The sequence below is a fragment of the Pan paniscus genome, chromosome 13 (genome assembly GCF_029289425.2).
Source record: "Pan paniscus chromosome 13, NHGRI_mPanPan1-v2.0_pri, whole genome shotgun sequence".
NCBI lineage: Eukaryota > Metazoa > Chordata > Mammalia > Primates > Hominidae > Pan > Pan paniscus.
The window spans coordinates 80,074,468-80,102,370 of record NC_073262.2 but is presented as its reverse complement, the minus strand read 5'-3'; the positions used below and the strand labels follow the sequence as shown (position 1 = coordinate 80,102,370).

Genomic DNA, 27,903 nt, shown 5'->3' with positions numbered 1-27,903 from the left:
TTGAGACCATCCTGGCTAACATGGTGAAACCTCACCTCTACTAAAAATATAAAAATTAGCCGGGCGTGGTGGCGGGTGCCTGTAGTCCCAGCTACTTGGGAGGCTGAGGCAGGAGAATGGCATGAACCCGGGAGGCAGAGCTTGCAGTGAGCCGAGATTGTACCACGGCACTCCAGAGTGACAGAGCTCTGGGAGACAGAGCGAGACTCTGTCGAAAAAAAAAAAAAAAAAAATTCAGCATTTCTTATTCTTCAATTGTCATTTTAAAGTGATCAACAGAAAGCCTCAAAATAAGTAATAAATCCATTTTTATAGAGCTGCTTTAAAACTCACAACATAATTATAAACTTGATATTCAATTTCACCTAACAGGTAACTTGAAATCTAATCTTCAACTTCAAAGTTAAAACTATGAGACATTGGGCATGTCACCCAACTTTTGTGAGCCTTGGCTTCTTCATCTGTTAAATGACATTATCACCATAGTGCTACTATAAGGAAGGCAGGTTAAATGTGATAATTTTTGTGAAAAGCACCTAATAGCATGGCTAGAATATAGGAAGAAGTCTATAAATGGCTGGCCAAGTAAAATCTGCTACGGGGGATTGAGGAAGCTATCATACAGTATTTGGAAAAAAGAAAGTATATAAGAATATGCAAAGAACAAATATGATACTTGCATATTATCTTAATCTCTTATTAAGATACTGCATAATAAATACTTACTGAGTGGCTGCTATAAGCTAGCCACTCTTCAAGGTCTTGATACAACAGTGAGTTAAACAGAAAAAAAAATTTTGACCCTGTGAAATTTATCCCATAGGAGAAGGAAATACTAAAAGAACTCCAACAAAATATATTAATATTTTAAGTCATTAAGAATTGAAAAGGGCTCAAAACCTGGTGAAATTTCTAACTATAGTATGTGGATTGTATCAATGTCAAAAACAAGTAATTGCAAATAGTCAAGAGATCAAAAGAGAGAGAGAATTTAAGAGATAAGAGACGTCTAGGAAAAGTTAAAAGATGGCTTGGGAGGGGTAGAATTAGTTGTTCAGCCTAACTTAATAACTAGAGTAAAATAACTGTGGACTTTTAAATAAACCCAACAAGTACTCACCAAATACCTATACCACTTAATAACAAGTTGGATACAGCGGAGAATATTGTATAAGACATAGCCCTGTACTTATGGAACTTATATCCAGTTAGAGAGACATACAGAATACTATGCTACAGCAAAATAATAATAAAAACACATCAAAAATAATAAAAAGAAATGCAACAATAATAAAAACACAACAAAAATAATAAAAAGAAATGCTAAATATTTCATTAGTTTCATATTATATATATATATACCTACAGTTTAAAGTTTCCTAATCCCACTTTCAGAAAAGTGAAACTACATGAACAAACTAAAATCCTCAATCACTCATATCTTAATCAAATTTTTACTTTTTATAATTCTTCAAATATTCTAAATATCCTAATATTAAATGTGATTTTACATTTTTATTTTAAATTATTCTCTATTAATCCTAGATTACAGTCAGTCTATTAAATAATCTAAACATCATAGCAACTTACATTTCTGTAACAAAGCACTCTTTAAGGAAGTAAATAATCTGCACTTCACTACTACCCTGTGATAGGCAGAACAAATAGTTATTACTCCCAATTCTAAAAATAACCAAGGCTCAGAAAGGATAAAAAGTTTGCCAGATAAATCTCAGATAAATTCTGAGACTAAGGTCTATATCTGTGACACTGAATAACTGCCGCTAACAGTCTAACAAGGCCAATATAATTAATAGGCTTTATAACAAAAAACACGACAGTTGCAGTAAATCCAATATAATGAATTACAAAGATAAATCAAATTAATTTGGGTTTTAAAAACACAGTTAAATGAGTTAGTAATAATTTTTGTTTGCTTACTTTAGAGGTAGTTTTATGCTCCACATTTACTCCAAGGGTATTTTGGATCCATTCTTTAAATGTTGGTAAACCCATGCCACTAAGAGGGTACCTAAGGTACAAAGAAAGTAAAAATATTAGAGCAAAGTATCTTCATTTAAATTTAAAGCTTAAATTCTGCTTCCAGTGATGGTCAAGCAGCTACTATCAAACCAACACTTTCACATGTAACTATAAACTCTGAACGAAAACAAAACAAACAAAACCCAGCTATCTAAAGGCAGTATAGACAGACCAAAAGCAGTCAAAAATAGGGGAGAAGGGTGTGCTACACTTGAAAAAAGGAAAAAATACTACATAAGTTCATAAGTTTCCAGTTTGGTTTTGTTTTTTCCATAAGTTTTAGCCTTATGGCAGGCCCCAGCTGGTGCCTCAAAAGGTAATAAAAATGCTGAAAATGTACAGTCTTCCTGGCTTAAAGAACCAGAGCACAGTGTTTGGGGTGAATGCTGCATCTGAAAGCATACCGAGAAATCACAGAAAGAAGCAAGTAAGAGAGGAACCTATCTATCAGCTCTCTCCAAATGTCTGGCTGACTCTGAATAGCATGTATAGAATACATACTGGAATCTTCTAGGCAGCCCAGTTAAGCTTAAAAAAAACTGGACAGGCAATTCAGCTGCTCACCACAGGGAGACAGAATTTAGAGTTTCAGATCAGTCAAGTTAATCGCTTGATTTAAAAAAAAAAAAGTCTTTTAAAGGTCTCTTCAGAGGAATATAACAGAATCCACAGCTCCTACATCATATCATGGACAATGTCCAAAACACACTCCAATATTACTAGACAAGAACAAACTGGAAAGTATGACTCATATTCAAGAAAAAGGACAATTAATGATGACTGACCCCAAAATGACCCAAGATACTGGAAGTAGCACACAAGGGTTTTAAAGCAGCTATTGTTGCTACGCCAATGGACAAAATGGAAAATGTACTCCCGGTGAATATTAGAAAAAAAATCTTAGCAGAGAAATAAAAAACTATAAAAAAGAACACAATAGAAATTCTATAATTGAATCTGAGACATTCCATTGGCATCTCATTACAATTTTAATTTGAATTTTACTGAGTACTTATGAAATTGAGCATCTATTCCTATAACTATTGTCCATTTGGATATCCTCCATTTTGAAAGCCAGTTCAAGTCGTTTGCTCATTTTCCTCCTGGGTTATTGTTTTCTCAATTACATGTAAGAAATCTTTATATATTTATAAAATGAAAGATACACATATTAGACATTTTCTCTTACTCTGTGATTTATCCTTTCACTCTCTTAAAGGAGTCCTGTAGTTTGGACACCAAACCCTCCAGACCTCATGTTGAAATTTGATCCCCTAGTGGGAGGTGGTTGGGTCATGGATGTATATCTTTATGAATAGATTAATGCCCTGGGGGAAGGGAGAGAAGTGTGAGTGAGTTGTTAGTTCCCACAAGAGCTGGTTGTTTAAAAAGAGCCTGGCACCTCCCTACCATCTCTCTCTTGCTTTCAGTTTCACCATGTGATCTCAGCACATACCAGCTCCCCTTCCCCTTCTGCAGGACTGGAAGCAGCTTGAGGTCCTCACCAGAAGCAGACCCTGATGCCATGTTTCTTGCACAGCCTACAGAACCATGAGCCAAATAAACCTCTATTCTTTATTAATTACCCAGTCTCAGGTATTCCCATAAAATAAAAAGGTGACCACCTTCAAGATACTTGAAACTACAGATACAGAGTTAGTGTTACTATCATGTATAAAATTTAAAACTACCTTCTATCACTAAAATAAAGTCTTTATATCTCTATATCTGAATGCACAATATTTATTTAACACTCAGAAGACTGTACTTAGCATTGCAGAATACATAGAATTGGTATTATGACTCCTGTTTTTAAGAAACTTGCAACCTAGCTTAGTCAAAGCTACAGCAACATTTAATTTGTGAGATGAACACATGGGCAGAGAACATGAAACTTTAACCAGAGATGTGATAAAGGGAAAGTTAAGCACTTACACCAATTGTTGAATCACAGTGACTACTGAATGGATCTTCTTCTTTTCCATGACTGAAGATTAGTTTGAGAATATTAAATGGCTTTTGTTGTAAAATATAAGGTGAGATCAATTTATCACTTTCCCATAGGGCTGAAATAGACTATACTATAGAAGATACAGAACCAGAACAAGTTTTCAAGGCCAATGAAATCATTCTACATGGAAAGAAAAAATTCTGTGGACAAAAATTATCCAAGAGGGAAGTGCACATCAGGACTGACAATGACTAAAAGCAAAGTGACTCTCACTCTGGGGCAGCACATAAGAAGCAGCAAAAATATTAGTATATGTTGCGGGAAGTCAGGGACCCCGAACAGAGGGACCGGCTGGAGCCATGGCAGAGGAACACAAATTGTGAAGATTTCATGGTCATTTATCAGTTCCCAAAATTAATACTCTTATAATTTCTTATGCCTGTCTTTAATCTCTTAATCCTGTTATCTTCATAAGCTGAGAATGTAGGTCACCTCAGGACCACTATTGTACAAATTGACTGTAAAACGTGTGTTTGAACAATATGAAATCAGTGCACCTTGAAAATGAACAGAATAACAGCGATTTTAAGGAACAAGGGAACACAACCAAAGGTCTGACTGCCTGCGGGGTCAGGCAGAATAGAGCCATATTTTTCTTCTTGCAGAGAGCCTATAAACGGACGTGAAAGTAGGAGAGATATCACTGAATTCTTTTCCCAGCAAGGAATATTAATAATTAATACCCTGGGGAGGGAATGCATTCCTGGGGGGACGTCTATAAACAGCTGCTCTGGAAGTGTCTGTCTCATGCGGTTGAGATAAGGACTGAAATTACGCCCTGTTCTCCTGCATTACCCTCTGGCTTATTAGGGTGGGGAAAAGATCCCGCTCTGGTAAATTTGAGGTCAGACCGGTTCTCTGCTCTCGAACCCTGTTTTCTGTTGTTTAAGATGTTTATCAAGACAATACGTGCACAGCCGAACACAGACCCTCATCAGTCATTCTAATTTTGCCCTTTGCCTTGTGATCTTTACTTTGCCCTTTGCCTTGTGATCTTTATTGCCCTTTGAAGCATGTGATCTTTGTGACCTACTCCCTGTTTGTACACCCCATCCCCTTTTGAAATCCCTAATAAAAACTTGCTGGTTTTGTAGCTCAGGGGGCATTATGGACCTACCGATAATGTGGTATCACCCCCGGCGGCCCAGCTGTAAAATTCCTCTCTTTGTACTCTTTCTGTTTATTTCTCAGACCAGCCGACACTTAGGGAAAATAGAACCTATGTTGAAATACTGGGGGTGGGTTCCCCCGTTAAGTATATACAACCGTCTAGCCTCAGGGTGAGTTCCACAATTGCTAAGCAATTTAACAGCCTTTTTATAATCAGATAAAGCTTCAATTAAAAATTATGCCATCAAAAAGACAAAGTCTAACAAACTCAAATTTTTCATTTATATACTAACTTGTGATTTCTAAGTACCAAACTAATGTATAATACCCATAAAGTCAAAAATAATGACATTTTTCAAAAATTTTAGTTTATAGAAATCTATAGGGACTGAGATGGCTGATTAGAAGCAGCTGTGATCCACAGCTGTCATGGAGAAGAATGAAAACAGCAACTGAATTCAGCACCTTCAACTAAAATATCCACGTTCTCACATCAGGACTGACTAGGCAGACAGCTGGACCCATGGAGAACAAAGAAAAGGAGGGTGGGGTGATGATCCAAGTGGGAGAAGCATGGAGCCAAAAGAACCCCCACCCCCAGCCAAGCAGAGCAGTGAGAGATTGTGCAACCCCACCAGGGAAACCACACTTCTCCCACTCCATATTTGTAACCTGTGGATCAGGAGATCCCCTCATGACCCCACACCACCAGGGCCTTGGGTTCAATACACAGAGCTGTGCAGTCTCAAAAGAACAGTCACTCAGGCTCACACAGTAACCCAGGAGTTTTACAGACTCCACCCTAGGAATCCCAGCAAGGTGGAAGATCCATCTGCTCACTCCCCTAGGAGGGGGGCTGAATCCAGGGATCCAAGCAACATTGTTCTGCAGGCCACACTTCCACAGCACCTCACAAGTTAAGACCCACTGGCTTGGGATTCCAGCCAGCCAGTGCAACAATCTGGAGACTGCCTGAGATGGATGAGTTCCCTGAAGGAGGAGCAACCACCATTTCTGTGGTTAGGTTGACTCAGCTGTTCTAGCCTGCCAGCTCCAGGCAGTCCAGGTGGTCTGAATGAGAAGGAATCCCACACAATGCAACACAGCTGCTATGCCAGATTGTGGCCAGACTGCTTTTTTTAAGTGGGACCCCAATCCATTGCTCCTCATTGGGTGGGGACTCCCTGTGGGAATTTCAGCAACTCCAGACAGGGTGACACAGACAGAACTCTGATCTCTCCCTGGGACAGAGCCCCTTGGGGGAGAGACAGCCGATGTCTCTGCAGTTCAGTTGACTCAGCCTTTCCAGCCTGCTGGCTCTGAAGAGTCCAGGCAGTCTGGACATGAAAGGGTTATCCCCAACATGGCACAGCTGCTCCACCAAAACCCAGCCATCCTGTTCCTCCTGACTGTGTCAGAGCTCCCAACAGGGGTCTCCAGACACCCTATGGGAGCATCCAGGCCAGCAACAGGTCACTACCCACCCTGGGACGGAGCTCCCAGAGGAAAAAGCAGGCTGCCATCTTTGCTGTTTCACAGCCTCCACTGGTGATACCTCCAGGTCTGGGAAAAATGAGGCAAATAGGGTCACGAGCAATCCCCAAACAAACCACAGCAGCCCTACGAAAAAGTGGCCTGTTAAAAGAAAAACAAACAAACAGAAAGCAACAACAACAGCATCAAAAAAAAGACCACACAAAAATCCCACTCAAAGGTCAGCAACCTCAAAAAATTGAAGCTAGATAATCCCACAAAGATGAGAAAGAATCAATGCAAAAATACTGAAAACTCAAAAAGCCAGAGTGCCTCTTCTCCTCCAAATGACCACAATACCTCTCCAGCAAGGGCAGAGAACTGGGCTAAGGCTGAGATGGTTGAAATCACAGAAGTAGGCTTCAGATGGTGGGTAACAACGAACTTCGCTGAGCTAAAGGAACATGCTCTAACCCAATGCAAAAAAGCTAAGAATCATGATAAAACAATACAGGAGCTGAAAACCAGAAGAGCCAGTTTAGTGAGGAGCATAACTAATCTGATGCAGCTGAAAAACACAACACAAGAAATTCACAATGCAATCACAAGTATCAATAGCAGAACAGACCAAGTGGAGGAAAGAATCTCAAAGCTTGAAGACTATAGTCTTCAAGGCAGACAAGAATAGAGAAAAAAGAATGAAAAGAAATGAACAAAACCTCTGAGAAATGTGGGACTATGTAAAAAAGACTGAACCCATGACTGATTGGGGTACCCGAAAGAGATGGAGAGAATGGAACCAAGTTGGAAAACATACTTCAGAATATAATCCAGGAGAACTTCCCCAACCAGCAAGACAGGCCAACATTCAAATGCAGGAAGTCCAGAGAACCCCAGTAAGATACTCCATGAGATCAACCCCAAGACACATAATCATCAGATTCTCAAAGGTTGAAAAGAGAGAAAAAATGTTATGGGTAGCCAGAGAGAAAGGCCAGGTCACCTACAAAGGGAAACCCATCAGACTAACAGCAGACCTCTCAGCAAAAACCCTACAGGCCAGAAGAGATTGGGGGCCAATGTTTAAGAATTCAACATTCTTAAAGAAAAGAATTTTCAACCTAGAATTTCATATCCAGCCAAACTAAGCTTCATAAGCGAAGAAGAAGATCCTTTCCAGACAAGCAAACGCTGAAGGAATTCATCACCACCAGGCCTGCCTTGCAAGAGCTCCTGAAGAAAGCACTAAATATGAAAAAGAAAAATGGTTACCAGCCACTATAAAAACACAATGAAGTACACAGACCAGTGACACTATGAAGCAACCACATAAACAAGTATGCAAAATAACTAGCTAGCATCATGATGACAGGATCAAATTCACACATAATAAAAACCTTAAATGTAAATGGGCTAAATGCCCGAATTAAAAGACACAGAATTGCAAGGTGGGTGAAGAGTCAAGACCCATTAGCATGCTGTCAAGAGACCCATGTAAAATGCAAAGACACACATGAACTCAAAAGAAAGGGATGGAGGAAAATTTACCAAGCAAATGCAAAACAGAAAAAAGCAGGTGTCACAATCCTAGTTTCTGACAAAACAGACTTTAAACCAACAAAGACCAAAAAAGACAAAGAAGAGCATTACATAATGGTAAAGGGTTCAATTCAACAAGAAGAGCTAAATATCCTAAATATATATGTACCCAATAGAGGAGCACCCAGATCCATAAAGCAAATTATTAGAGACCTACAAAGAGACTTATACTCACACACAATAATAGTGAGAGGCTTTAACATCCCACTGACAATATTAGACAGATCACTGAGACAGAAAATTAAAAGATATTCAAAACCTGAACTCAGCTTTGGATCAAGCAGACTTGATAGACATCTACAGAACCCTCCACCCAAAAACAACAAAATATATATTTTTCTCATTGCCACAACACTTACTCTAAAATTGATCACGTAATCGGAATTAAAACACCCCCCAGCAAATGCAAAATAACTGAAATCATAACAGTCTCTCAGACCACAACACAATCAAGTTAGAATCAAGACTAAAAAAATCACCCAAAACCACACAACTACATGGAAACTGAACAACCTGAATGACTCCTGGGTGAAATTAAGGCAGAAATCAAGAAGTTATTTGAAACTAATGAGAACAAAGAAACAAAGTACCAGAATCTCTGGGGTGCAGCTAAAGCAGTGTTAAGAGGAAAATTTATAGCACTAGAATGCCCACACCAAAAAGCTAGAAAGATCTCAAATTAACAACCTAACATGACAACTAAAAGAACTAGAGAACCAAGAACAAACTCCAAAGGTAGCAGAACACAAGAAATAACCAAGATCAGAGCAGAACTGAAGAAGATAGAGATGTGAAAAACCCTTCAAAAAGCCAATGAATCCAGGAGCTGGTTTTTTGAAAAAATAAATAGGCAGATTGCTAGCTAGACTAATAAAGAAGAAAAGAGAGAAGAATCAGACACCATCAAAAATGATAAGGGGGATACCACCACTGACACTACAGAAATACAAACAATCATCAAAGAATACTATCAACACCTCTATGCACATGAACTAGAAAATCTAGAAAAAAGTGGATAAGTTCCTGGACATATACACCCTCCCAAGATTGAACCAGGAAGAACCTGAATCCCTGAATAGACCAGTAATGAGTTCTGAAAATGAGACAGTAATAGCCTGCCAACCAAAAAGAGCCCAGGACCAGACAGATTTACAGCTGAATTCTACTAGAGGTACAAAGAAGAGCTGGTACCATTTCTACTGAAACTAAATTGAAAAGGAGGGACTGCTACCTAACTCCTTTTATGAGATCAGCATCATTTTGATACCAAAACCTGGCAGAGACACAACAACAAAAAAAGAAAACTTCAAGCCAATATCCCTGATGAACATCAATGCAAAAATCCTAAATAAAATACTGGCAAACTGAACCCAGCAATACATCAAAAAGCTTATCCACCACAATCAAGGTTGGTTCAACATATGCAAATCAATAAATGTAATTTATCACATAAACAGAACTAAAGACAAAAACCACATGATTATCTCAATGGACACAGAAAAGGCCTTAGATAAAATTCAGCACCTCTTCATGTTAAAAATTCAATAAAGTAAGGATTGAAGGACCATACTTCAAAATAATAAGAGCCATATATAACAAACTCACAGTCAATATTATACCAGAATGAGCAAAAGCTGGAAGCATTCTCCTCGAAAACCAGCATAAGACAAGGATGCTTTCTCTCACCACTACTTTCAACATAGTATTGGAAGTTCTGGCCAGGGCAACCAGGCAAGAGAAAGAAATAAAGAAAATTCAAATAGGAAGAGAGGAAGTCAAACTGTTTCTGTTTGCAGATGACATGATCCTGTATCTAGAAAACCCCATCATCTCAGCCCAAAAGCTTCTGAAGCTGATATGCAACTTCAGCAAAGTCTCAGGATACAAAATCAATGTGCAAAAATCACTAGTATTCCTATACACCAACAACAGGCAAGAAAAGAGCCAAATCATGAATGAACTCCCATTCACAATTGCTACAAAGAGAATAAAACACCTATGAATACATCTAACAAGGGAAATGAAGGACCTCTTCAAGGACAACTACAAATCACTGCTCACGGAACTCAGAGAAGACACAAACAAATGGAAAAACATTCTATGCTCATGGATAGGAAGAATCAATATTGTGAAAATGGCCATACTACCCAAGTAATTTATAGATTCAATGCTATTCCCATTAAACTATCATTGACATTCTTCACAGAACTAGAAAAAACTATTTTAAAATTCATATGGAATAAAAAAAGAGCCTGTATAGCCAAGACAATCCTACACAAAAAGAACAAAGCTGGAGGCATCACACTACCCAAGTTCCAACTATACTACAAGCCTACAGTAACCAAAACATCATGGTACTGGCACAAAAACAGACACATAGACCAATGGAACAGAATAGAGATCCCAGAAATAAGACTGCACACCTACAACCATCTGATCTTCAACAAACCTGACAAAAACAAGCAATGGGGAAAGGATTTCCTTTTTTTTTTTTTTTCTAGGCAGAGTTTCACTCTTGTTGCCCAGGCTGGAGTGCAATGGCGTGATCTTGGCTCACCGCAACCTCCGCCTCCTGGGTTCAAGCGAGTCTCCTGCCTCAGCCTCACGAGTAGCTGGGATTATAGGCATGCGCCACCATGCCCTGCTAATTTTTGTATTTTTAGTAGAGACAGGGTTTCTCCATGTTGGTCAGGCTGGTCTCAAACTCCTGACCTCAGGTGATCCACCCGCCTCAGCCTCCCAAAGTGCTGGGATTACGGGTGTGAGCCACTGCGCCCGGCCAGGATTCCCTATTTAATAAATGGTGCTGGGAGAACTGGGTAGGCATACGCAGAAAATTGAAACTATATCCCTTCCTTACATCTTACACAAAAATTAACTCAAGATGGATTAAAGACTTAAATGTAAAACCCAAAACTATAAAAACCCCAGAAAAAAATCTAGGCAATACCATTCAGAACATAGGCATGGGCAAAGATTTCACGACAAAAATGCCAAAAGCAATCGCAACAAAAGCCAAAATTGACAAACGAGATCTAATTAAACTAAAGAGCTTCTGCACAGCAAAAGAAACTATCATCAGAGTGAACAGACAACCTACAGAATGGGAGAAAATTTTTGCAATCGGAGCATCTGACAAAGGTCTAATATCCAGAGTCTACAAGGAACTTAAACAAATTTACAAGAAAAAACCAACCCCATTAAAAAGTGGGCAAAGGACATGAACAGACACTTCTCAAAAGAAGACATTCATGCAGCCAACAAACATGAAAAAAAGCTCAGCATCACTCATCATTAGAGAAACGCACATCAAAACCACAATGAGATACCACCTCATGTCAGAATGGCAATTATTAAAAAGTCCAGAAACAACAGATGCCGGCGAGGTTGCAGAAATAAAGGAATGCTTTTACACTGGTGGACTGTAAATCAGTTCAACCATTGTGGAAGACAGTGTGGTGATTCCTCAAAGATCTAGAGGCAGAAATACCATTTGACCCAGCAATCCCCTTACTGGGTAAATACACAAAGGAATAGATACATTATAAATATTGCTTTCTGTTTCAAGATTTTAAAATTTGAAATACTTTTCATTTCCATATGTTTTCTCCTAATTACTATTCAGAGGCATACAGACATTAAATAGTTGTACGGGCAAAAAAAAAAATCATTCTATTATAAAGATACATGCATGCATATGTTCATTGCAGCACAATTCACAATAGCAAACACATGGAATCAACCCAAATGTCCATCAATGATTGACTGGATAAAGAAAATATGGTACATATACACCATGGAATACTATGCAGCCACAGAAAGGAACACAATCATGTCCTTTGCAGGGACATGGATAGAGCTGGAAGCCATTATCCTCAGCAAACTAACACAGGAACAGAAAACCAAACACCGCATGTTCTCACTTATAAGTGGGAGCTGAACAATGAGAACACATGAACACAGGGAGGGGAACAACATACACTGGGGCCCATCAAGGGGAGCAGTAGAAGGAAGGAGAGCATCAGGAAAAACAGCTAATGGATAGTGGGCTTAATAACCTAATAACCAAGGGGATGGGTTGATCTGTGCAGCAAACCACCATGTCACACGTTTAGCTATGTAACAAACCCGCACATCCTGCACATGTACCCCAGAACTTAAAAGCTGAAGGAAAAAAAAAAATCTCTAGAATTGGCTCCAGAGTATTGCCTTATGCTGCTTAAACCCAGGAGGACTAAATTCACTCATACTTAGAAGGAATAAGAGTGGTAAGTGATAAATCTAGAGATTTATAAACTGATAAATTATAAATCTGTTCAGAAGATAGACTGCTCAGAAAAAAATTTCAGACTCTTCTCCTAACATAGGGGAAAAGCTGTTATTTTATAACAGCTTCTAATAATTGCTTACAATGTAATGCCTGGGTTTGAAATGTCAAAGTCGCCCTCCCGCAAAATATAGACAATCAACTACATATCCGTATAAAAATCTACCTTTTCAATGTTCTTTGGATCAGAAATAGGAGAACCCCACACCTCATCAATTTTCACTGATAATCACATTAGTTTCTGGCACCTGGGATTTCCCTTTCTTTCTTTCCAGCTCTGTTATATTTCTTTCTTCTAATATTTTATCCAACTTTTCTGTATGGTTATAGAAGGCGAGGAGCCTGAATTATTTCTGTCTACCTCACTGCCAGAATAGAAAGTCTCTATAAAAAATTTCAAAAATTGTCCTTACCATCTAATATTATTAATAAATAAGAGTGAATTAATACTGTTCAGCCAAACAGTGTTTTCTTGTACTCAGCCTTTGTAGTCATGAATTCCATTTTCTCTTTCAGGAATATCACAATCTTCTTACGCTTCTCCCCTTTGCCTTTCACAGTAACAATAGGAATTTTTGACACAAGATAACCTTTTATGATATGACTAATTCTACCGTGCTGGTATACAGAGTGTAGTGCTCCCAGGGTTTGAAGACAGAACAAGATCAGTACAGTGGATGAGTTTAGTTATCTGCAGAAATAACTCAGAAGCACAGTATAATAGAAACTGCAGAAGAATGAAGTTTAAAAAAACACCTGGTTTTTAATCCCAATTTACCACTGAGCAGGTGACTTCAGGTAAGCTACTTAACTTTCCTCATCCTCATTATTTTTAAGAAGGTAACTCTATCCATCTGATAGGGTTATTGTAAGGTAACTCAGTAGATACTCAATAAATAGTAGATATTATTATCTTAAGAGTGTTTGTAAATGTTTTCTGATAAAAATCAGAGAAACCTACTCATTCACCAATTATTCTTAGGAAAACAGACTAGATATAGAGAAAGTTATTATTCAATTCAACCCAGTTTATTATCCTGTGACAAGGTACTGGTGCTTCCCACCAAAATGGGAATTGAATTTTGTTTTGTTATTCCATTTTAGTTATTGTTTGTTTAGTATATATTTAATCTCAGAGCACCTAAATCCCATTTATACGTTTGGGGAATTATCCTTTGTCTAAGTCTTGAAGGAAGGCAAAAGCTACCCTCCACTAATGCAAATTTGCCAGATATTCACTTTCCTGGTCTCCCTTGCAGGCTCTTCCAGTCAGATGAACCCTTATTCTCCCTCTCCCCCACTGGACTCTGACTTAGGAGTCAACAATGCAAAGAAATGAGGCCTTTAAGGAATGCATTCTGGTAGGAGTGGTAGTAACCCATTAAAACCAACAGATAAATTCTCTGGTTCTATTACAGCCTGTATAAAAATCTCTATCAAGACCATCAAATCTCCTTTGTTCTGAATGTATGCTCTCCAAAGAATATCTAAGTTGCAAATGTTGTTCTCTAGATACCCTAACATCAGAAAGGGCACTAACAAGTATTCCATACCCTGAAAAAGGAATAATCTAACCATAAATGAATACACTGAGGTTCTAATTTTTTAAATCAGTTTCTTAGAAGTGTGGCATGTGTGTCAGACCCCTACAGCCTCATCTCTTCCAGGAAACTGACAAATCAAGTGCCAGAACACCCAAAATAAGAACGAGATCCTGAAACCATGGGACCCACTAAGATATAATTACCTGTGATGTTTTATGACTAGTCATTCATTTCACACACACACATATATACACACACCTTCTCATATAAACCATTACATGGCCTACAGTACTGTACAGAAGACTTTGCTGAAATACAAGTGACTATCTACCCTGTTGCATAAAACAGAAATACTGTATACCTTCAAGGTCCAAACACAGAGAAAAAGAGAAGGAGAAATGAGGACAGTGTCCGAGAAGAGAGAAATTTGGTTTTCTAAGTTCAGAAGATTAATTTTTACTCCTTCAGAAGATTTTGAAAAGCTGATCTCTACATCGATGTTTCTACTGTATTAGACATTATTCTATTTAAATAAAACATAAAAGATTCCACATTTAGAACACTGGTAAATCTGATATTAACCAGAAATCCCTACTACCTGAATTACACAATTTCTCAACTAAGCCTCCATTGCTTGCTACCCAGTCACAATTAAGGATGGGAATGAGAACACAGATAATATTTATTTTCCTAATTAAAAAAAAAGTCAAATGTACATCTTCAGAACTTCATTAAAATTACTTTCAAATTACTATTCCTGAGGTTTTATTTTAGGTACAAAATATTAATGTCAGAAAAATAGAAAAATTATTAATACATTGCAATGAAAAGGAAATAAATAACTTCTCCAAAGGAATGAAACTTACTTTGCTGACATTTTAATATACTGATATAGCACATGTTTTAAAAACATTAACTTAAGTATAGTAATGTCCAATAGATATTAAATCAGGGTACAATACTGGAATAGACTCATAATATATCTAATCCAATTTTTTACTTAGTCTCAATTTCTTTTTATTTTTGGTTCCAGCATTTAAGTATTACATATTTGTACTCACTGCCCTTTCAAATGTATCAAAATTCAACAGACAAACCAAAAACAGAGCTTTGGCAAAGGCAGTATTGCTTAAAACCAACAAAGAACTCATTTTACAATTCTGACCATATCTAGAACAAACAGGAATAACACAAATATCCTTTAGAATTCTTTTTAATATTTTTCCAGTTTTACTGAGGTATGATTGAACAAATATGCTTTGTAATTCTTATCAACAAATAACCACATTTAAGACATAGAAAAGCTATCACAAAAATGACTGATCTTTCCCTATCACTTCTTTCCTAATTTATCTCAGAAGCTAATTTTTTAAAATACTATTTATATTCACACAGACCTAAAATCATTCACCTTTCATAATAACCCACACTCCTTGTAAATTACCAGATTTAAATATGAAGCTACTTTGAAAAAACTGAATGGCATGGGAATTGGGTGGTGGGTGGCTTATAGACATTATTTGGATCCTGACACAAATAAACTACCTATAAAAGATGTTTGTGAGACAACTGGAGAATGTGAATATGAACTGGATAACTAGATAAAAATTTTTTGCTATTTTGGATATATAATATTATATAATTGGTTATATTAGGTCCTTATTTTTTAAGACATATAATATATATATACACACACACAAATACATATATTTAGAGGTGACATGACAACATCAGAATTTGAAATATTACCAGGAGAAAAAAAGCAGTTATGGCAAAATGTTGATAATGTTTAAACTCAAGGAGGAATCATTATATTTTCACGTGTGTTTAAAATTTTTCATAGAAAGAAAGAATTAAAGGAGGAACAAAAGAAGAAATAAACCAGGGTTACCTTTTCCCAGTCAATTCAATTTGGCCCTTCTTATTGAAGATGAATTTAGAATCATTATATCCCCATCCATTCCATTTCATAACTTCTTGCCTAGTGAGAAGAAAAAATATATAAGTGAGACCAATGCTAAACATCTTAAAACTGTACAGTATATCATTGATTATTAACTCACAATCATCTAAAATACCTTATGCCCACAAATACTGTATAAGGTTAAATAAAATTAGCACACATTAAAATGTCCATATACTAATATTTCTGAATATAGAATCACTCTGATGAGCAGCACCTGCTTCACAGAGGGCTACAACCAATAAATGTAATGCATTCAAAGGAAGAAATAAAAAGTTGCAAAAAGGAAGAAGATATGCTTAAAATATAAATGTCTCATTTTGTACATGTTATTGGGTTTACACTGTAGAATGACCTAAAAAGTTTTGCAATTAAAACTAAGGAAACAAAGTTTTACACATATGAGAAAAAAATCATAATCATTAACCTTCTGCTACGATTTTTAAAAAAAGACCAATTTACCAAGTAGACTGACTAGTAGTAGACACAATAAAGTAGATTAAAAATCTCAGTGCTGGGTTTACATTCTAAATTCTTCAAATTCCATATAGCTACCAATCTCTACCTTGACCTACATATTGTAACAGTTAATGGCCATACTCACTTTCAATATTTCAAAATAACATGCTATTTTTAATTTCCAAAATACCAATATTTCATAACATGCTATTTTTAATTTGCAAAACACCAATATTTCATAGTTGTAAAAATCCTTATTTATCAAAATCAATGGTTGAATAATTCAATTTTGCACATCATGTAAGAATAGATAGGTCTGGACCTGTACAAAACATAAAAAGCAATCATGCTGAAGTATTGCATCACTTTTTATTACATGTTTTGGCATAGTACCCTAGTTTGATCTTGGCTACTGAAATAAATTGGTGGTGAGTCTTCTTACTACAAATTCAACTATGCAGTTTATGGTGCAAATAACTTAACAAAAACCCTTTTCTATCTTGAAAGTTATTTGCTGCATTAAAATTTCAAAATAAAGATGCACTCATTAGAAAGTGTTCTTCTTATTCTCTGTAATTCTCAAGAAAGAAGAAAATAACAACTGACAAGCAAGTTTTTTTATTACAATCATAATTCTTGTTCTAGTTCAAAGGCTTTTCAAACAAATGAACATGAACATAATACAACTAAGCCAGATACAGGTAATTAATTATGAGCTGAAATCTCCATCTATACATAAAATTAAGACAAAGAAACTAGGAATGCTCTGTTTACAACTATGATTTGCTATTAATAAAAGCTACAGTCCCTCTACAAAAACTTCAAAATATCTGAAGAGTATCAATCCAGAGACTGGATTTGTAGATTAGTTATAAACTAACACCAAATATTTTTTCTAATCCCATAACATTCCTACCTCATTGCAGAGAGAGATTTTGGAACGGAGCTTTTGGAAAAATCTCTATGGAGAAACATCACGACTAATGTTACCAGTGACACACACATTTTCTTAAGATTTTACTTTTTTTTTTTTTGATGCCAAAACTTGGTATTGAACCATAAGATTTTCACATTCTAAAAACAGATTAGGATATTTTCCATTTCGCTTTTTTTCATGATTAAATTATCTTCACTTTTATGAAGTATAATTTACTTAGTATTTTCTTATATTTCAATAATCAGAAGGATAAATGTATATTTTAATACATTAACATCTTTAATGGCCTATAATATGCATAGATTTTATGTGATTGCATTTTATTAGTGAATTTCAACATTTATTATAATTCTGTTCTCTACAAAATAGTAATTTGGTATTACACAAAATAAATGCAAAAATCTCAAGGCAAGGCACAGGGAAATCATTTCAGTACAGAGGTTGAATTTGGCATGTTTATGTAGCTTAACAACGAAAATCATTTTCCTTAAAATTATCCCTAGAATTTAAAAACTTATCCCCAGATGGCCCCAAAGTAAAAAGCTAAACTTGGTCACATGGGTTCATTCTTAGCACTTCATGAGGAAATGAATCAAGATAGCAGGAAAGATCTGCTGTTATACACTATAAAATGAAGGGATTTACATCCTGAAGAGTCTTTGGCCGTAAATTTTCAAGTTGGGTAATATTCTAAAGAACTTCCAAATTTTCAACTGTAGGTACCTTTTTCTCTCTTTTCATCCCAGTCATAAAATTGGGCTTATGAAATGGACTTTACCATATTTATATCAACTTTTGGAGTCTTCTCAGAAGTTGAATGTAGGCATTTGGAATGCATTTATACCCAAAACAGGATTATGCATAAATCATATACAATTAAAATCTAGATTACCCCCAAACCAATCTTCTGATATCTTCAAGTACCCCAGGTGTTAAATAAAAAACAGGTAAATTTCCCAGGCTTCTAGTTTTAAACTTTTATGTACACATATTCCAACCCCATCCCCACCAAATTACTAGTATATACTCTGATAGTTAAATATAACTATATGATTAAATTTTTTAATAACTTCTTATACATAGAAGTATTTTGAACGGTATTACAGCATAACATTTTAAAATTAGAGTAAAACTTTATATAGTCACAGAATTTGAAAACTAAAAAGATCCTCAGAACCCATCCAGTTCAATTGCTCATTTTTCAGATAAAGAAACTGCCCAGAGAAGCATCCCTGGTCACGCAGCTAAGTTAGTTGTGAGTATCCAAAGGCTGACTTCCAGTCTCATAATTCTTCCTCTTCAGAGAGGCAATAATATCTGAAACCCATCTAAGTCAGGCTGTCAGATAACCAGAATATTTGAAAGAACTCATTTTTTTATTTACATCAATAGTGTTTCAAGAAACTATTACATGTTATTATAGGTTGAGTATCCTTTATCCAAAATGCTTGGGACCAGAAGTGTTTCACATTTCAGATATTTTTCAGATTCTGGAATATTTACATATACACAATGAGATTTCTTGGGGATGGGACCCAAGTCCAAACATAAAATTTATTTATGTTTCATATACATCTTATCACATAGCCTGAAGATTATTTTATACAATATTTTTAATGGTTTTGTGCATGAAACAGAGTTTGTATACACTGAACTATCAGGAAGCAAAGGAATCACTATCTCATGACAGTGTTCAAAAAGTTTCCAATGTTGGAACATTGTGGATTTTAGATTTTCAAATTAAGGATGCTCACTCACCCTGTGTTGTAGTAATTCTTCTGCACTTCAGCTGAAGGAAAACATTTAAAAATCAAGGGATATGTTTGTGTCAGAAGCCAAATTCCCTATACCTCCGATAGTGTAATGAATTCTGCCATTCAGAATAACCCCAAAGTACTGCAAGCACTAAAATGAAGAATGATTAAAGAATCATCAACTTTCCATAAGATTCAAATAAAAGAATCCAATTCTCAACTAACCCCAGAGGTCAATTAACCAGTATGATCTCTCAGACATTCCAATTCTTAGAGCTAACTATACCAAATTTAACATCTTTCAAAAAACAAGACCGGGCCAGGCACAGTGGCTCACGCCTGTAATCCTAGCACTTTGGGAGGCCAAGGTGGGCAGATCACAAGGTCAGGAGATCAAGACCATCCTGGCTAATATAGTGAAACCCCATCTCTACTACAAATTAAAAAAAAAAAATTAGCTGGGTGTAGTGGCACGTGCCTGTAGTCCCAGGTGCTCAGGAGGCTGAGGCAGGAGAATCGCTTGAACCTGGGAGGCGGAGGTGGCAGTGAGCCGAGATCACACCACTGCACTCCAGGCTGGGTGACAGAACAAGACTCCGTCTCAAAAAAAAAAAAAAAAAAACCCTCCCCCTGCCGAAAGAATAGTTGGCTTGATTTTACTGCATAAAAAAATAAATGTTTTACACATTTACACATCTAACCACAGTACCAAACTGAAAAAGCAAGTATTAGCTGGTGTAACAAAAGAAAATGGAGACATAAAATAGCATCCTATATGCACAAGGTGGCAGTATTCTCCCATGATATGTACATGATGTACATATTCAGCATTTTGCATTTTTCAGGGCTGTTATTATACAATCTTTAGGTGAAATATTTAGATTTAGCCTTACTATTATAAAAACCATAAAGAGTTTCTTTATTCTTAAAATGGGAAATTTTCACTTTGAAGTCTCTGTTTACAGACTGGTTGTCACACTACTATTCCTCTACTAGTAATAAACTGCAAACATCCTGATACATATGCATGGTTTCTACATTGCTATTTCTAATCATAATAGTCATAATATTTTTCACTAGAAAATAAGGAAAAGGAAAAAATGATTTTAGCTACTTTCATTCTGGGTTAACAACTGTAAAAGTTCAGCTATCTAATAACTTTTTTAAAAAGTTTTTCTGATAAAATTCCAATAATCAAAATTCTAATAAAAGATGCTTCACTCTTCAGATCAATATTTCCTCTTGCCCTGATATAAAACTCACAAAGCTACCTTCATCTGATAATATTGTGATTTCCTAGAGAGAAAAAAAAAAGGACAACTGAAATGGCCAAAAGGATCTATAGTTTTACTTTTCATCATGAATTAGTTTATTGGCTTGTTAATTAACTTTGGTAACTGGTGAGGGCAGTCAGACTATCTAAATGTAATCAACTTGAGGACTCTGATAAGATCATGTTTCTAGATGGGTCAACAAGGTATAATCTGTGTCCTCTAGACAGTGAGCCTTCTTGAACATTATCATGCAACACTTTAAACTTCAACAAGAATTTCAATCTTCCCTCAATATCCCCATTGTAAGTTTTTCAGCTCTAGTTGCCAGAATAAAAATGTGACCCTGTGATATAATAAGTTATTAATCAATGTGATAATTCTTAGCAGTGTGATAATGCAAAGTGGCTTAAATATGAGATTTGAGAACACAGAAAGTTGTTAACAAGAACATGAAGAAAAGGAATCCACATGCATACTGGTAAGCCACTCCGCAGAACAATCATGTAGTAAGCTTTCATAGGTAATGCCAATTCTATGACCCAACTATACAACTCCTGGGTATATATTGCATAGGAAATTCATATACAATTCCATAAGGGAACACATTTGATATATTCCCTGGAGCATTGTTTGTAAGAGTAGCTGGAGGCATCACTAGAGAAGCAGATAAGTAATGTGGAAAATGCATTCCATGAAATATTAATGCAACAATCAAAAGCAGTAAGTTGAATAGATATGCATATAGAAACACGATGAAATGTTTAAAACAGTGGTAAACACAAAGGAGAAACAATAAAATCCATAGTAAAACAGCATTTAAGGGAATTAAAAATATACACACTAAATAACACTGCATATTTCACAAAACACAAAATATTATATATAATATATCCAGATATATTATTTATAATGCATTCATCATATATGTATATTATATACATTATACACACACACACACACACGAACCTTCATAGGCACCCATGGGATAGGCAGATGAAATTAGTAATCAGAGATGGAGGAAAATTAGAGGCCTCACACAAATACCATACATTAAAAATGTATGTTACCACAACTCTCTGAACCTGAGGCAAATATGCTGCTCAGCCTTTGAATCTCAGTGCAGTTTCTCTCTGTTCTGAGAAAATAATTCTTTCTTCCATATATACACAGAACTTTCACGATAGTTTATTATAAAATCTATTGGGCTTCTTAGCAATAGCTACAAATTTTCTTGAATGATAGAATTCCATTATGAATTAAACAGCTTCAACTATATGGTAAACCAAATATACATTTAACTACCTACAGTCAACTTTTTATAGTCCACAAGAAACTAGCACTCTAAAAAACTTTTTAAGGCCGAGCACAATGACCTGTAATCCCACCACTTTGGGAGGCCAAGGTGGGAGGATAACTTGAGCCTTGAAGTTCAAAATAAGCCTGAGCAATACAGCGGGACCCCTAATTCTCAAAAATAAAATAAAATAAAAGCCAGGTGTGGTGGTGCAAGCCTGTAATCCCAGCTACTATAAGGCCAAGGCAGAAGGATCCCTTGAGCTCAAGAGTTCAAGGTTGCAGTGAGCCATGATTGCCACTGCACTCCAGCCTGGGTGACAGAGTGAGGTCCTGTCTCAAAAAAAAGAAAAGAAAGAAACCTTTTAAAACTTGAATTCAAGGCTCAAAAACTGCGTCCCAAAGGTCCAATTCCTACTACATTTATCATGAATAAATGAGTGAAAGAAAAAGTAATATACAGGTATAAAGGGGAAAAATTCTAAACAGAGGCACAGGAAAGGGGCGGGGGGCAAGAAGGGCAAATAAGGCAAGACCAGCTTTACCACACATTGACAGAATACTCTGGGCAGTCACTAATCACTTCAGGTTCTTGGGGTGCCATTCTTTACTCCCACACTTCTCTCACACACTACACCATAATCTACCAATTAGAAACTTGTTACTGTTTGAATGACGCATTTGAAAATGGAAATACACACTATTAGTCATTCATACATTTAGTAGTATATGTTACAAATATTTTGTGGTAAGGGCAGGTGTGTACCCACATATCCACTCACACAAGCTTGGTACCTGCCATTCTGAAAGCCTGGAAAGAAACAACCATCCTACCCTTTACCCTCAGGTGTTGGTCTACGTAATGAGGAAAACAATCCAAATCTGCATCAGGAGGTTGTCATAGCAAAGGACAAAGAGAAAAGGATATATCCTTCACTTGGACTCTTGTGTTCCCTGGACTATACTTTAAATTTCATGATTTTTCCCTTCATTGTCCACTTGTAATCTACCCAATATGGCAATTTTAGCAACCAACCCCAGACTGTCTCTACCACCAACTGGGAAAATGCCAATTCACTTTCATTGCTCACTCCATGCTTGTTAGTAATTAAAAAAGGAATTGTATCACAAGCTTATTATACTGACCAACCCATAAGTGACCAAAGCCATTTCTGGTAGAGCCTTGCATTTCTGTAGAAACTACAAAACTGAACACAGACAAAGAAAATGCAAATGTCTCCAAAAATCTATATGCCATTTTAGCATTGAAACCAAGCCTAAGTTCCCTTCCCCAGCTGTCCTTTGGGGACAGACCAACAATACCCTTGGCATGACCCTAAAAATACCAAGACTGAAATCCATACCGGCTTGATGTACACAGTATTCTTGTTGTAAACCGTAATTGTTGGGCAACCCCCTTTGGGTTCCCTCCCATTGTATGGGAGCTCCGTTTTCACTCTATTAAATCTTGCAACTGCATACTCTTCTGGTCTGTGTTTATTATGGCTCCAGCTGTGCTTTCACTTGCCATCCACCACTGTTGTTTGCCGCCATCGCAGACCCACCACTGATGCTGACTTCCACCCCTCCAGATCCAGCAGGGTGTCCACTGTGCTCCTGATCCAGCGAGGCACCCATTGCCACTCCCGATCAGGCTAAAGGCTTGCCATTGTTCCTGCACAGCTAAGTGCCCAAGTTCATCCTAATCAAGCTGAACACTAGTCGCTGGGTTCCAAGGTTCTCTTCCATGACCCATGGCTTCTAATAGAGCTATAACACTCACCACATGGCCCAAGATTCCATTCCTTGGAATCCGTGAGGCCAAGAACCCCAGGTCAGAGAACAAGAGGCTTGCTGCCATCTTGGAAGTGGCCGCCAACATCTTGGGAGCTCTAGGAGCAAGGACACCCTGGTAACATTTTGGCAACCACGAAGGGACTCTCCAAAGCGGTGAGTAATATTGGACCACTTTCGCTTGATATTCTATCCTATCCTATCCTTCCTTAGAATCAGAGGAAAATACAGGGTGCCTGTCGGCCAGTTAAAAAAACGATTAGCGTGGCTGCCAGACTTAAGACTCAGATGTGAGGCTATCTGGGAAAAGGCTTTCTAACAACCCCCAAATCTTCTGGGTTGGGAGCATTGATCTGCCTGGAACCAGCTTCCGCTTTCAATTTTCCTGGGGAAGCCAAGGGCCAACTAGAGGCAGAAAGCTGTCATCCCGAACTCCCAGCGTTAGCCGGTTGAGATCATGGCACAGCCAGAAGTCTCTACTCAACAGTCACCCATGCGTGCACCCCACCTTTCCTCCTGACCCATACCTCCTGGGTCCTGACCATGACTTTCTTGAAAGTGTAGCCCCAAAATTCTCCTTACCTCTGAATCTACTTCCTCCGATCCCTGCCTCCTAGATACTAATGGTTCAGACTTTCATTTCCTCTCCCACATACTGGAGCAAGTTGTATCTCCAAAGGGATCTAATGAAGCTCTATGCTGTGTCCTTAGGCATCTAGGCTATCAACCCAGGGAGTCTTGTCCCTCGTGTCCCTCCCAATTTAGCCACACAGCTCTCGACAGTTATGTGGGACCTGTTCCCCACCAACTTGCCAGGGCCCCAAGTTTGTAAATGGCTAGGAGGACTGCTCTCCCATTGTGTAAGATGCTCTCCTCCCCCGATTTCTACCCAGCTTATCCCTCTGCAATACAATCTCCAAGCCTTGGCTCCTTGGCCAGGGCCTTAGAACTGATGACCCAGTACTATGGGTCTACGACAACATAATAGAACAGGATAACAGCAAATTGAGTAAGTCAAGGAGAGGAAAGACAGACAGAGAGAGAGAGACAAATTAAAATAGACCTAGGTAAATTATCAGATAACCCTGATGGCTATATTGATGTTTTACAAGGGTTAGGACAATCCTTTGATCTGACATGGAAAAATATAATGTTACTGCTAGATCAGACACTAACCCCAAATGAGAAAAGTGCTGCCATAACTGCAACCTGAGAGTTTGGCAATCTCTGGTATCTCAGTCAGGTCAATGATAGGATGACAACAGAGGAAAGAACAATTCCCCACAGGCCAGCAGGTAGTTCCCAGTGTAGACCCTCACTGGGATGCAGAATCAGAACATGGAGATTGGTGCCGCAGACGTTTACTAACTTGCGTGCTAGAAGGACTAAGGAAAACTAGGAAGAAGCCTATAAATTATTCAGTGATGTCCACTATAACACAGAGAAAGAAAGAAAATCCTACCACGTTTCTGGAGAGACTAAGGGAGGCACTGAGGAAGCATAGCTCTCTGTCAACTGACTCTATTGAAGGCCAACTAATCTTAAAGGATAAGTTTATTATTCAGTCAGTTGCAGACATTAGAAAAAACTTCAAAAGTCCACCTTAGGCCTGCAGCAAAACTTAGAAACCCTACTGAACTTGGCAACCTCAGTTTTTTTATAATAGAGATCAGGAAGAGCAGGCGGAAAGGGACAAACAAGTTAAGAAAAAGGTCACCGCTTTAGTCATGGCCCTTACGTAAGCGGACTTTGAGGCTCTGGAACACCGAAAGGCTGGGCAAGTTGAATGCCTAATAGGGCTTGCTTCCAGTGCAGCCTACAAGGACACTTTAAAAAAGATTGTCCGAATAGAAATAAGCTACCCCCTCGTCCATGCCCCTTATGTCAAGGGAATCACTGGAAGGCCCACTGCACCAGGGGACGAAGGATCTCTGAGTCAGAAGCCACTAACCAGATGATCCAGCAGCAGGACTGAGGGTGCCTGGGGTAAGCGCCAGCCCATGCCATCACCCTCACAGAGCCCCGGGTATGCTTGACCATTGAGGGCCAGGAGGTTAACTGTCTCCTGGACACTGGTGTGGCCTTCTCAGTCTTACTCTCCCTGTCCCGGACAACTGTCCTCCAGATCTGTCATTATCTGAGGGGTCCTAAGGCAGTCACTAAATACTTCTCCCAGCCACTAAGTTGTGACTGGGGAACTTTACTCTTTTCACATGCCTTTCTAATTATGCTTGAAAGCCCCACTCCTTTGTTAGGGAGAGACATTCTAGCAAAAGGAGGGGCCATTATATACTAGAATTAGGAGAAGGAAAAAGGGTAAATATACACACAGACTCTAGGTATGCTTACCTAGTCCTCCATGCCCACGCAGCAACATGGAGAGAAAGGGAATTCCTAACTTCCGAGGGAACACCTATCAAACATCAGGAAGCCTTTAGGAGATTATTATTGGCTGTACAGAAACCTAAAGAGGTGGCAGTCTTATGCTGCCAGGGTCATCAGAAAGGAAACGAAAGGGAAATAGAAGTGAACAGCCAAGCGGATATTGAAGCCAAAAGAGCCGCAAGGCAGGACCCTCCATTAGAAATGCTTACAGAAGGACCCCTAGTATGGGGTAATCCCCTCCAGGAAACCAAGCTGCAGTACTCGGCAGGAGAAACAGAATGGGGACCCTCATGAGGACAAGTTTCCTCCCCTCAGGATGGCTAGCCACTGAAGAAGGAAAAATACTCTTGCCTGCAGCTAACCAATGGAAATTACTTAAAACCCTTCACCAAACCTTTCATTTAGGCATTGATAGCACCCATCAGATGGCTAAATCATTATTTACTGGACCAGGCCTTTTAAAAACTATCAAGCAGATAGTCAGGGCCTGTGAAGTGTGCCAAAGAAATAATCCCCTGCACTGCAGGCCATACGTTTCAATCCCTGTATCTTTAACCTCCTTGTTAAGTTTGTCTCTTCCAGAATAGAAGGTGTAAAACTATAAATGGTTCTTCAAATGGAGCCCCTGATGCAGTCCATGACTAAGATCTACTGCGGACCCCTAGACCGGCCTACTAGCCCATGCTCCAATGTTGATGAGATCAAAGGCACCCCTCCCGAGGAAATCTGAACTGCACGACCCCTACTATGCCCCCAATTCAGCAGGAAGCAGTTAAGAGCGGTCGTCGGCCAACCTCCCCAACAGCACTTGAGTTTTCCTGTTGAGAGCCGAGACTGAGAGACAAGACTAGCTGGATTTCCTAAGCCAACTAAGAATTCCTAAACCCAGCTGGGAAGGTGACTGCACCCACCTTTAAACATGGGGCTTGTAACTCAGCTCACACCCAACCAATCAGATAGTAAAGAGGGCTCACTAAAATACAAATTAGGCTAAAGCAGGAGGTAAAAAACAAAAAAATAGTCAAATCATATATCACCTGAGAGCACAGGGGGAGGGACAATGATTGGGATATAAACCCCAAGCATTCTTGCTGGGAGTGGCAACCCCCTTTGGGTCTCCTCCCATTGTATGGGCTCTGTTTTCACTCTTAAACCTTGCAATTGTAAGGAAAAAAAAACAAAACAAAACAGTAGTTGGGGTTTTTTTGGTTTGTTTTACTTAAAATAATGATTAAAAAAAAAAATCAGCAGTAGCCCCTTCTACTTTAAGTGACAGGTAGTTGGGATTGCTATCTTTGCTTCCGGCAAACCCATGGAAAAAATGAACCCCATAAAGTTTAGGGGAAGAGAAGAAAGCATTAAAAGCAGGACCCAATCACAACAACAGAGGTTCTCAAACTTTCTGGGAGTATAAACATCACCTTGGGTACTTACTTTAAAAGCAGAGTCCTTGGATGCCACCCTAGACCCAGCCCATGATTACAATTTCTAGCACCCTCAGAAAATTCTGATGAGGGTCATCCACAGACCACATGTGGGTAAGCATTACCTTAAGACATGAGAAAAAGTTAAGAATAGAAGCCTCATCTGTTGAATAGCCACAAAGGAATACAAAGCTTTAATGTAAATTGTTTACAATTAAGTTGCTCTCACCCAAACCTTACCAAAATCAGGAGACTGGAATTGAGAGAGAGAAACGGAAAGGAAAAACTTTAAATTCACTTCACTATAGGAGAGGATGGCCCTGAGTAGAATTCCGCAAGAAAACAATGGGCAGCAAGAGGGCAAAGTGGCAGCACTCACCATGTGGGAGACAGGGGAAAGAGATAACAGGGAATGGAAATATGATTACATGACAGAGGAGGTGGCATAAATCTATACCCAAATCTTACAAAGGACTATCTGGAAGGAGAAATGAGGGCTATACAGAGATCATA

The 27,903-nt window shown here is 38.1% G+C and overlaps 1 protein-coding gene across 3 annotated transcripts in view; it reads right to left on the bottom strand.

The window, feature by feature from the left end:
* Nucleotides 1–27,903, bottom strand: part of AGPS (alkylglycerone phosphate synthase) — a 149,458-nt gene that overhangs the window by 105,774 nt on the left and 15,781 nt on the right. For all 3 annotated transcript variants that reach the window (XM_003815523.5, XM_055108799.2, XM_063595447.1), the window contains 2 exons: nt 15,999–16,088; nt 1,942–2,032 (listed from right to left, as the gene is read on the bottom strand). In XM_003815523.5, the coding sequence (XP_003815571.5) occupies nt 1,942–2,032; nt 15,999–16,088 (181 nt within the window). The remainder of the gene's footprint in view (nt 1–1,941; nt 2,033–15,998; nt 16,089–27,903) is intronic.